Source organism: Lissotriton vulgaris, chromosome 8, assembly GCF_964263255.1.
Source record: "Lissotriton vulgaris chromosome 8, aLisVul1.2, whole genome shotgun sequence".
In the NCBI taxonomy this organism is placed as follows: Eukaryota; Metazoa; Chordata; class Amphibia; order Caudata; family Salamandridae; genus Lissotriton; species Lissotriton vulgaris.
The window spans coordinates 496,072,149-496,085,110 of record NC_141696.1 but is presented as its reverse complement, the minus strand read 5'-3'; the positions used below and the strand labels follow the sequence as shown (position 1 = coordinate 496,085,110).

At 43.1% G+C, this 12,962-nt stretch overlaps 1 protein-coding gene across 11 annotated transcripts in view; it reads right to left on the bottom strand.

Annotated features, from left to right (window-relative positions):
* Positions 1-12,962, bottom strand: part of LOC147697229 (F-box-like/WD repeat-containing protein TBL1X) — a 929,968-nt gene that overhangs the window by 62,035 nt on the left and 854,971 nt on the right. For all 11 annotated transcript variants that reach the window (XM_086934318.1, XM_086934313.1, XM_086934320.1 and 8 more), the window contains 3 exons: positions 5,655-5,796; positions 4,538-4,601; positions 2,187-2,284 (listed from right to left, as the gene is read on the bottom strand). In XM_086934318.1, coding sequence (XP_086790444.1) covers positions 2,187-2,284; positions 4,538-4,601; positions 5,655-5,796 — 304 coding nt within the window. The remainder of the gene's footprint in view (positions 1-2,186; positions 2,285-4,537; positions 4,602-5,654; positions 5,797-12,962) is intronic.

The following is a 12,962-nucleotide window of genomic DNA, read 5'->3' as shown; positions in this document are numbered from 1 at the left end:
TTTTTAGCGCAGGACGGGAAAACGCCTAGCAGCCATGTGGTTAAAAGCTAGTGAAATGTGAGCTGATTTTTTAAACATGCAACTTAGTCTGGCTGCTTAATCTTACTGCGTCTACAGTTTCAATACCGCTTTTTTACGATGCTCCAAACTAAACACTGCAGAAGTTCAGGCTCGCCAGACCTGGGCACTGGTCAGCTCAACCTGGTGTGGAAGTCGCGCAGCATCGGTCCCTTTTCAGCAACATGAGATGGGGCAGGATGTCTTTGATTACCGCTGGGGTGTGGCAACCATAAGAGAGATCCAAGTCAAACCATATGGCCAAGATTGGAACTGTTTTAGCAGGGGTCGGCTTTGATGCGATCTTCCAGACAGTTCAAGAGAAAACTGTGACTGGCGGGTCTGCAGCTCACACAATTACAGCTTTCAACACTTGCAGGCAGAGGTAACTCTTCTTCCACCACCAGTTAATTTAATTGAGGAAAGTTGTAATTTTCTTTACAGTGCACCTTGTCGCTGCCCACTCAGGTCTGTAGTTGGATATCATCCACTAACATTGGGGAATGTAACTGGCGATGCAAGATCAGCATTTCATGTATATGCGGAAATCAGAAAGGAGACGTGGAAGCCTGGCAGGACATGGCATACGATGGATTTCACTTACCACAATTATAAACTAACTTGCGTTTGATAGGTTTGATTAGACAAGAAAGAAAGACTGCATTAAATAGCTGCTCTGGAGTCCCTGGCACATTTCCCTAGAAGCATCAAACATGTTCTGTGATTCATGATGCTATAAGACGCAAATGCTATAAGGTGCAGATATTTCTATGAGGTTTTGTATTTCTGAACAACCTGTGTCCATAAAATGTAGCACCTGTCTCTGGATATCAGCAATGATGGATTCAGTCCGTCTCCCTGTTGTGAACTCAGAAGCAAGAAATGTAATAGAAGTCAAAATCAGACAGTTCATAACCAAGGCTGCTGTCCTGTACTTTCTTCAACTGCACAGACAATAAATACAATGCATACTGCTTTAGTTACTCACATACACCTTTGTATATAAGGTGATCGCTCCTACAATTGTAAATAGTTAGTTCTATGCAAAACACACTTCTATTATGTAGCAAAGCAGATGCAAATAGCCATAAGTAGCCATAGGAAACGCTGCATTGCCCACAAAGGACAACATCTGACATCTTGCAAATCATTGCAAAGCAGGGACGGAGAAGAAGCCACACAGGAGACATAGTTTACCACTCATCCATTTCAACGTGGTACTATTACATTGTGGTTTTCACTACGCAAGTCGTTACACCGACTTGCACTGGATGGTGCTGTTCACTAAGGAATTGTGTAAATTACCGTTTCCAACACCTTCCCTACTGTATGTAGACTGGAGTTGGAATAGTAATTCGCGCTATTCCTAAGTCCAGCGCCCCTCCAGGGCAAGTCGATGTAATGACTTGCGTTGTGAAAACCGCGATCTAACAGACCGCGTTGAAATGGCCCTCATTGTATCGTCAAACATCCAGCCACCTCGTAAGAAGTATACAGGCAAGAAATAACGAAGAGGTACACATCTTGCAGTAGGCCTTCGATTAGGTTATGTTCGCCCAAGGAAAACTAAGGTTTTCATCGGTTTCCTAAACTGTAACAGATTAGATTGAGTCCCTGTGGTTAGTGGAAGAATATTCTATTAGTAATAATGTAACGGCTTGTCCTATTGGGCAAAGACATATGATTTTTTTATGCTGCAAGTAACTCCTGCTGCACCTTTGCTATGGGTTGCACACAAAAGCAAACTAAAGAGAGACCCACCAACCACTTTTAATTGTAATCTGAATAGGCGTTAGCAGGCCATTAACACCAGTCACCCAATACTCAGTCATGGAAGCACCCATAAAGGCATGCAGTAGCCAAATTCCTGCCTCAAATCTAATATGCACACACAAGAGGAAATTAGGGTTGAGTATAGAAGCATATTAGTTATTTCCACCATTAAATCATTCATTTGATAATAAGGTTATCCATGAAATTGTGGTTTTGGTGAAACAACTTCTTTGGGATCTTGGTCACTATCACATATTTCTTATCTACCAGCTTCCCAGAACACACCCATTTTCTAGACGTGTATGCCTCAAGCGATACAGTACCCTCCACAGGAAGGCCCTTTGTTCCATACTCACTTTATCCACTCCAGCACTGAGGATGTAGTTGCCCTTTTTATTCCATTTCAGTGCAAAGATGGGACCTTTATGTTGACCTAAAGTGCTTGCCAGGTTACCTGGAATGAAAAAAACACAAATAGCAAATGTGTTTGAGTGGCAGAAACTGCAATATACGAGCACTTCGCAATGCTAGAAACTTTTTCCTCGGCCAGTCAAAGTACTCAGGAAGGCTGAATGTTACTAAGTTTGAAAGGTAATTACTTTAGAATCTACAATTAAATGATACTTGTCAGTGTACTGATTCGGTCTGAGAGACTAAATCTGTAATGGCAATTACATGGTTCATTAATTTAGGCCACTCCTCTTTTGTGGCTCTATACTGCACTGTAATATATGAATTAAAAAACAATATAATGCTGTAATAAAAAAATACATATAGTTAAAAAAAAGAAATACTATCCTCCAAAGTTCAAACAAACTTTGTGAAGTAGACCTTTGTAAATTTTGTGAATTTGTTTAAAAACTTTCCACAATTTCATGAAATGAACAAAAATATATGTATTTCTTAAAAAGGTGAAATATCCAGCCCACTTTTTTCGGAGAAAACCCCCCACAAGCCTGCTTTTTTTTACATGTCATTTTTTATGAAACGGTTGGTTTGTGCAAAAAGTCTCCACACAATGTTTTTGGGGGGGAAACGTTGCACATGGACTCAGTTTTGCAAAGTCGTCAAACTTGGCAACTTCGTAAAGTTGCAACGTTTGTCCCTTGCACAAAACCTGGATGATAAAATTATAATTTTGCACACATCCCTGAAAATAATATTTCAAGTAGGACAGTGTTATCAAATAAAATGTGTCTGCCATGTATTCTCCTCCATCTCACTTTAGTGTGCAATTCATTTTATAACAGTTTACAGATGGGATGTTGTATCAGGGTCCATGAAAATGAATTTTACTAGAGAAAACATTCTCTTTAGCACTGTCCTGAAGGCTACAGGGCAGAGCAAACAGGTTTGGGAGGAAGAAAACGTACAGATCTACGGAGTGCACCTTCTTGAAAAGAAAAGTCACAAGATATTTCCAAAACAATTCAAATGAAAACTAACATAATGAACCGAATGTTTGAATGAAAAACAAAATGCATATGAATAAAGAAACTGGTATTTTCTTGCTCGTGTGCATGTACACTGGAGTAATGAGGCTCTGCAGACAAAGGAAGCAATGTTCTAACTAGGCCTGGTCGGAGTTCGGTGAAGTGGCCAAAAAACTCTTCTACGCTATGAGGAGTTCCGCAAGCGTCCGAGGGGGGGGTTCAGTGAAGCGGCCAAAAAACTCTTCTACTCTATGCGGAGTTCTGCAAGCGGCCGAGGGGTGTTTGGTCATGCCGTTCACATAGATTTTCAGTGTTGGGTGTTTGTCCCACGTGATAAAATCAGCCAGAACGGCACAATGTGCAGCGCAAGAGGGTGCTGCTTCTTTTCTTGCCTGAGCAGCAGCTTTCTCAATGCGAACAGAAAGTTTCTCAGTTGTAACCATCCACGACCGCCCACGTGAGAAACCTCCCCAGGAGGTGGATTTTCCTCTCTCACCAACTTGCTGTTGGAAAGCCAGGAAAAATCTTCGGAACTCTGTGTGCTCCGCGGAGTGCGGGAAACTCTGCAAACTCCACGGCCGGAGTGCACCACCCAGGCCTAGTTCTAACTGCATCATTTAAAATTATCTAGAGCTATGGCAACCCTTATTGTCCTTACTGTCCTCGGAATTCCACAAGGTCACTTGCCCTAGATATCTACGATTGTTGCGCCTCTCTGACACGGAGTAGCTGAAACCCAGCTAGGGGCAGTTTGGGTTTGGTTGAGGATAAGCGGTGGACATTGAACATGGGTGGAGGGTGGGCAGGGATAGGGTGGTGGTGGGGGTTCTGATTATATGGTTTTCTTTGTTTCCCTTCCAATTACAGGATTGCGTATACTAGTCCCTCTCGCTAGTTTAAATTTACACCAGTCCTAATGGACTCATTGGCCTTCTGATCCTTCGTATTTGTTGCACCTACAAATGTATTGGCTCTATCAGTAATGTGTGACAATCTGTGTGGCAATCCTTCAATAAAAATGATTTAATACTAAAATTATCTGAGAGTATTCGTAAAGTACTCTCTTCTGTCCCATTGGGAGAAGTGATTAATGAACCCCTATTTATTTACTAACATTCAACTTAAACAGATGCATCTATGGAAAACAACATTTGAGAAAAAATACATCCTTGGAATGCATGGGTTCAAAAAACTAGAATGAAAAATGTATCCAGAAGGTGAAAATGAACCGGTGCTTTAGACCCAACAAGCATAGTACTGGCCTCGAAACGTACCATCTTCGGTCCATATTCTAGCAAAGCCGTCGTAAGATCCGGTCGCGAGCAGCGTCCCTTCACTCTGTTGGAGAAACAGCCAAAATAATTGCATTAATGGAAAACTAAGTGTTTATCAGCGCTACGAAGCAGCAAGCCTGTGGCAGTGAGCGCTACTAAAGAGCCACCTGTGTTTAATATAATGATAATATGTCGAGACTAAACAGTAGTTCTAAAGACTAAGGGCCAGATGCATCAAAGGGTTTTGCCCATTCTGTGTCTATGGGAAAATGTGTTCATGCATACGGCCCTAATTGCTTCACAAAATGAAAATACGAGAAGTGAATGACAGACGCAAGCTCTGCAACAAGGGACTCAGTTTTAGAGGTCACAAGGGCTATGACAAAGAAGACGACAGGCACATCATTAAATATTCATTTCTGCTTTCAGATGCCCTGTGGTTCAGTTTCATTAACATACAATATCGCTGGCAGTGTGGGCGAAACTGAGCTGTGGCACATGCATTTCAACCCTCTGTATCGTGAGTATGTTTTAGTTTATAATAGTCAGTGCCCCTGTAATTCAGATGGGGTCGAAACAGCAACTAATGTCCGATCGCAATTACAAGACCTGCAAATTTACTGTGTAAATGACATGTTTCAACAGGGACACAGCCTGCTCCAGGCGACCGAAATTTCTGAGTGAAGCTCTGTGGAAAACGAAGAGTATCAGGAGGATCGGGCACAGAATTAATTACAGATGACTCCATTAATTCCTCAATTCTGAGAGCAGCATCAGGGATCCAAATCAAGCCCCCCAGGGATGGGTAATTTAGGGGAGGTGATATGCAGGAAGAATACACAGAATATTGCCAGGGCATTGGTGATGAGACCCTAAAACCCTAATTTGGACGAACTCTACTATCATATAGTATATAGTATCAAATAGTATAGTATAGTGTCATATAATACGATCATGAATGATGTCATATCCATGGTTTGGAAGGAATCCGCACATGCGCATACAACAGCTGTGGGTAGATTTGCTTTCAGGGGAGCAACCGTATGCACAAGAGCAGAGAGTTAAAATGAACTCAAACAACGTAAGACCAACATGATGGAGGCAGCAGAAAACTTACGTTCCAGTCCAATGACGTTACGTCTTTATTGCTAGGCACGTCCTGCCCTCCTTCTCTAATACAGTGCCGTAGAACGAGTTGAGTGGAACCACTGTTGTTGCCTTCATTTAGATTCCATATTCTTGCAGTAGAGTCACCTGATCTAAATAGGGGTAGAAGAATAGAGAACCCATTACAACTCTGTAATCCAAGGGGACTGGCCCAGCATGTCTTATGTCGTGACCAATCACGCAGCGGGTGAATTTAATACATGGAGTCTAAAGCAGGGGAACCTTATAATGCAAGTCAGTAATGTGTTTTGGACATCAAACCTGCAATACTATGGTTGATGAAGTCTCTGAAGCCGAAAAATACATTAGCTGACAGAAAACAAATAGGTAGAAGGCACGGTAACTGACATCCTGCCATTGTGAACTGGCCCAATGCATATAGTCTATATCCTGTACACCTCAGCATTTATTGCAAAATTGTCTCTCACTACAAAACGCGACGAGAGATCCCTACATTTATTTTTATTGAGGCCTCAAACATTTATACAAAGATAACAGGGTGATCATAGGATCACAAAGGGCTCTAGATGATGCGCCCGGTCTATCCTATATGGTTCAAGAGTATTTATGGTGTCCACAAAACAAAAGAATACTCCTTCCTTACTCAAATCCAAATGAGGTCACTGATGAACCACTTTTGGGTTATCTACATTGGATCTCGCTACTTATGGAAACCTGATTTTCCTCCTTTCTTAAAATATGACTCTCTACTAAGGGGCCGCTGCTACAAAGAACATTCTTTACAAAAGCGGGTGTGGCAAGTGAGAGTGAGGAGGACTATTCCCATTAAAGAAGGGGTCTTCAAAGTGGGGGGAAGGCCCCCCCAGGTAGCCACAAGTGATGGTAGGGGGGGCGCGTGCTCTGTCCAAAAATAGCATTATGCTGATAACAGTGCTTTGTTTTCAGTGAGTGTGGGGTTTGGGGTAGGCGCACCTGGGAAGGGCGGGGATGAGCATCAGGAAGCCGTTCTATAATGGGTCATCGCTAACTTCTTTTGTCATTCATATGCTAGCTGGGAGAAGGTGTCAAAAGGGAGGGGACTTCAATATTCTTCAAACCCCCACCCCCGTTCCTAATAGTCACACTGTGGATACTTTTACATGTTAGTAAGGCCTGTCTGACCAGAATAGTATGTTTGTCAATCATGTATTTCATTGCATTTTTAAAACAGTACAGAACTTAACAGCAATGTTTAAATAAGTCTAGACATATGTAAACATTGCTAGTTTAAAGTAATAATTGCGAGAAATTTTTAGGGGGGCCCCCCAATTATTTTGTGTTCCAATGAGGGGGAGGTGGCATGGCATTAAAAAGTTTGAAGATCATTGCTATAGATAACCCTGGCCTAGGTGGACACATTTATCTCCACCGAGGGGGCCCGCAGAAGCACGCATTAGAAATGGACGTCCAGTGTATCAGCAGGAGAGTTCTTTCCAGGCAACTTAAGTGGTTAAAGCCATCTGAAAAGAAAGGAAGACAGGGCAACAGCCATACAAGAAACAACCCAAGGGAAGGGCCAACTGGCTCTCCTTACTTAGTTTCAATGTACCATTACTGTTGTAGCATTTGTTTATTGTGCTACATATACGACTAAAATCAAGCAAGCAGAATACTGTAAAAGCAAGTAAGTATAAACACATTACAAATAGTACACTTTTGATCTAGACCCGAGTGATGAGAGTAAAATTACACAAAAAAGTGTATATACCAAAGATCTCCCTCTTAGTACTCTTTGGTTTTCAGAGACCACAGCCTTCACATCTTGTAAATTACATTGAAATGCTGAAAGCTGGATTTTCATTTAACAATCCTGTGCAGTCCGGAAGATATGGTCCTGATTTACATTGTTTGATCAGTTAGAATTAACACCTGGAAAAATTATAATTTTTTGTGTCATTTTATGCAGAAGGAACCCAGCCCAAGGGCACTGGAGCGTTTTACATAAGCATCAGAAAATGTTACAGGAATTCTATCCATGAGCCTACGGGCAAATACATCGACATGTACCTCCAGCCTATTGTGAAGGGCATGTCCACATACATACGCGACACCACTGATTTCCTTAACCAACTATTGAAAGTGACTTTAGACTGTGACACCACATACACTTTAGTCACCATTGACGTAAGTGCATTGTACACTTCCATACCACACAACAGGGACATTTAGCCATGGAATCCTTTTTACTATCCAACCCTATGGAAGAGGATCTGAAAGTCTTACTGTTAGAGTTGGTACAATTCACCCTGTACCACAGCTATTTCACTTGGGACAACGAATATTACATGCAACTAGTGGGCACGTCAATGGGAAACTGTGCAGACCCCAGCTACGTGAATCTGTTCATGCACCGTCTAGAACTGGACCACATTCTGAACAACACTAATTGGTCTAAGAAAATAAAAACTTATTGGCGATACATAGATGACATTTTTTTGATTTGGGCAGGACCACCTGAAGATATACCTGAATTCATCACTCACATTAATTGTGTTGACGATCACATACGGTTCACCCATTACGCTAGCACCCAGAGTTTACCTTTTCTGGACGTTCTAGTTACTCTGGACAAGGGCAAGATTAAGACTTCACTATTTGAGAAAACCACTGACAGAAACAACGCGTTACTGTAATCCAGTTGTCATCCCACCCTGTTGAAAAAACATTTGCCATACTCACAATTGATGCGGGCCAAAAGAATTTGCTCTAACCCAGAAGAATATTACCATGCCGAATTGAACATTCTACAGAAATATAGGGAGAGAAAATATCCAGAATTCACCTGATAAGCTGCACGTGAAGGCATAGCACTGAAAAGCAGAAACGAGCTCTTAACTTCCATCACCTACCAAACCAGCAATGAGAGGCCTGTATTTGTGTCAAAATATTCTTCTAGAAGCTCAAGCATAAAGAGTATGATTTTGAAAAATTGGCCAATGATTCAATCTGAACCAGATTTTGGAGGAATCTTCAACCATACTCCACTGTTTGCATACCAAAGAGCCAGTAACCTAAAGAACCTTTTTTAATCTAAACCTGTATCGCCGAACGTTGTGTTTCTGGGAACTAGACCTTGTCATAACTGCAGCCACTGCAACAACATCATTAGAGGTAATGTCACCAATCATCCATCATCTGGAAAGCCCATAAAATTAAGGACTAACGCCACCTGTGATTCTAAGAATTTGGTATATTTGCTCAAGTGCCCATGTGGCTTACCTTATGTAGGGAAGACTGAAAGGAAAATCAAAGTTCGTCTTACCGAGCATAAAAGCACCATAAGGAATAAAACTTTGTAATCACATTTAGCTGCACATTTCACCTCATCACAACATAATGTCAGCCAGTTAAGGTTCCTTGTACTGGAGATTGTCCCCACGAGACCAGGCATTGACAGTCGCAAAAAACTTCTACAGCGTGAAACCTTTTGGATAAAGAAATTGGACGCTTGACAACCTAAAGGACTCAATGAGAGGATTGAGTACAGTTGTTTCCTTTGATCCTTTTTACCCCACTCCCTTACCCTCCACCCTCCCTATGTCACCCCATGTATTGTACTTGATATTAATCTGCCTGTGATTCTTATGTAATCTGAACTGAGCTTCTTACACCTATTTACCTTTTTTGTTTAATAGAAATTTCCTTGTTCTTTTTTTACTCCTTTAATGTTATGTTTCTAAGCTTTTGTCTTTGAGTGCATCTCTAACTCGCACTTTTCATAATTTCCTTTCACACCTAGTACTTTCCCTTTGACCTTCTTTGCATTACTCTGTTTGGACTGACCACTTGTGTAACATGTATCCAAGTTGGATTTTATCCCTACTCAAGATGGCCGACACCGTTTGCTCACTGTTTGTTTTTACTGTTTCATTCAACTTTAACTTTATTACTTCATTATTGTTTACCCTGAGATGGCTTAGAGTTTTTTACCATGATGGACACGCATATTCTTTTGACATTTGCCTATCCCTTTTGGGGTGATTAGAGTTTCTTTCCAGCTAACGCTCTATAGCCGAGCAACACCAGTATGTCTTTCATTTCTATTACATTTTTCTATCACGTCCTCTTAAGTGACTCTCACTCCCCACGGCTTGTTTACCTTGAATCCGGAATTCGTTTAAGTCAGTCTTGCATCACTAATCGGTGAGAACCTTGGGCAAATTGAACTTGGGTGTTTGTGCTTTCAGCTCACACTTATGGTCCGTTACGCTTTTTTTGCCGACTCTGGCATAATAGTTCTTGCACATTCTCTCGGCACGCAATGTGGTTCTTTATAACCTCATGACTCTGGGGCTACATTTTCTCTCTTTTCCCTGCACACGATCTACGTTTCTGTCACTCCGGTGATTTTCTGACACCGGTAGAGTCTCAAATTTTGTTTATCTTGTATTCACCTTTGAATTTTGGTTTCACCGACGGAGCTCATATGTATAAATCTCCGCCATTCCACTTTGGGTGGTTTCACTCATGCACTTATATTTCACAGCTTTATTTTGGATGATCGTAGGGTTGTTCCTATATCCTGAATTTGTGTCTATTTCTTGGCAGAGACCCCTGCTGAAGGGACGCTAGTCCCGAAATGCATGGGGATTTCGTTACGTGATGTTTAAAGATTTTGGATATTTACCATTGGAGTCGCTATGAATTAATATGTGACCACGAGAATAAATTCTGAAATTGGATTAAGAACATGGTTTTTCTCCAATCACAAATTGTACCATATTGAAGAACTAGGAGGGTGAATTTGCCCCCGCAGGAGCGCCATAGGAAGCAATGTGGGAGTCTCCTACACTCCACTTGATCAGTTACACGTTCTTTTAAGGCATAGGGAGATAAAAATATTTTTATAGGATCACAGGATGATCAGCTGAGAATTCAAAACGGGTTTCACCAACCCAAGGTGGGCAGCTCTAGCCTCAAGGCCACATCTCCAATGATAATAAATAATAATTCATATTTGTAAAGCGCGCACATGTCACCCCTTAGGGTTTTCAAGGCGCTGGGGGATGTTGGGGCGATTAAGTGAGCTGTTGCTCAGAGTCACATGATGCTGAGCTGAGCTGCTGCAGGTGCCGGGGATCAAACCGCGAGTGGCTCGCTCAAGAGTAAGCCACTCTGGCTGCTGCGCCACACCTCTCCCTTAAATGATCTGTAAAAGAAAAGGCCAGGTTATGCATTTTGCTAAGATGGAATCATGTGGTAGCACTATACACATTTTTGCTATTTCATCTTTCTGAGGTGTTTACTTTAGCAAAAACAGAGATATAGACGTTCTGTTTTTCTCAAATATCCTTAGCTGATATTTAGAATCTTTTCAAATGTGTGTGACAGACATACTAAACGAGTTGTGGACATTTCACCGCAGGCAAACAGAGACTCACCCTCGACGCTGGTGTTTGCCTCACAGGGATTGCTATCTTTGATTCTATTCTTTTTTTTTACAGGGGTTGGGGTTTTCACATGCTCCTCCGCTCCCCTCCCTACACTGCCCAAAGGCATTTCTCCACCTTCAACTGCAGCGCTATATTATAATTCACTGCAGTGCAGGAAGTGAAGTGTTTGTCGTCAATGAAAATACGGCACAAAGCCCATATGCCATAGTAGACCATTTTGCTCTAGCATAGCACTGCTGTGATTCTTGCAGCATTTATTTATTTTGCATCAATAATCTGTCTCACATTTATAACCATATGGATTTTATGTTTTGATATTGTATGGGTATCTATACAGGACATTTTCATACTTTTTGTAAAGCCTAAAGTTCTTTCTTGATATGTATAATTTATACAGTGCTTTGTTGCCCTGTTGCACTTGAGCACTCTGGGATTTTCATCAACTTCCTGAATGCCTTTTGGGTTCATAATTGAAATGATGTTGATTGTAGCTTGGCCTATATGGAAAACTTGGCGCTGTGTGCGCAATTTGGAGGTGGACCAAGGCTGTTTTGCATATGGCTAGGTCTAATCCGAGGAGGCAAGGTGGGCAAAAGAATGATGGGTTGGAGTGCTACACCAGGTGATCGAAGGCGGCTGACAGGTCCAGGAGGATGAGGGCTGATGTTTCGCGGTTGTCTAGTTGGCGCCTGATGTCATCTGTGGCGGCGATGAGGGCTGTCTCGGTGGTGTGGTTTCATCTGAACCCGGCCTGGGACGGGTCCAAGATGTTTTTGTCTTCCACGTGGCGGGCCAGTTGCATGTTGGCGATTTTCTCGTTGACCTTCGCCGGGAACGGGAGCAGGGAGATGGGCCGGAAGTTCTTGAGGTCCTTGGGGTCCGCCTTGGGCTTCTTGAGGAGGGCGTTGATTTCAGCATGCTTCCAGCTTTCCGGGAATGTCACTGTTTCGAAGGAGATGTTGATGACCTTCTGTAGTTGGGGTGCAATGGCTGTGTCTGCTTTGTTGAATACGTGGTGTGGGCACGGGTCTGACGGAGATCCTGAGTGGATGGAGTTCATGACCTTGCGTGTCTCGTCGTCATTGACGTTGGACCAGAAGGTCAGGCGGTTGGCGCTGGTGGTGTTCACAGGAGAGGTGGAGTCTGGCATTTTCGGGGTGGCCGTGGTGTTGAAGCTGTCATGGATGTCAGCGATCTTGCGGTGGAAGTTGATGGCTAGTGAGTCGCACAGTTCTTGTGAGGGCGGGATGTCGTTGGCGCTCTTTGCTGTCGTGTGTGTTGTTATCCAGGCGGTCTTTGAAGGAGGATCTCTTGGCTAATCTGATGAGGTGTTGATGTCTGTGAGTGGCGTCCTTGTAGGCTGCGTGGTTGTCTGGTGTGCGTTTGTGGAGCCATATCTTCTCCAGTTTCTGGCATGCGCGTTTGGAGATCTGGAGCTCGCAGATGAACCAGGAGGCTCTCTTGCTGGGGGGGGGGGGCTGTTGGAGGGTTTCTTGGGCGGGGCGAGGGTGTTGGCGCAGTCGTTGATCCACTGTCTGAGGTTGTGGGCTGCAGTGTCTGGGTTGGTGGGTGGGTTCTGGCCGGGGGTGGTGATCAGCTGTTCTTCGGTGACTTTGCTCCAGCAGCGGAGAGGTAGCTGTTGGGTGCGGTGGTGCGTTGTTGATTTCTTGAAGGTGAAATGGATGCAGCAGTGGTCGGTCCAGTGGAGTTCAGGGGTGTGGTCGAAGGCGACGTGGGTGTCTGTGGAGAAAACGGGGACCAGAGTGTGGCCGGCGGCGTGGGTGGGTGTGGTAATGAGCTGTCTGAGGCTGAGGTTGGCGAGGTTGTCGATCAGGGTGGCGGAGTTGGCGTTGTTGTTGTTCTCG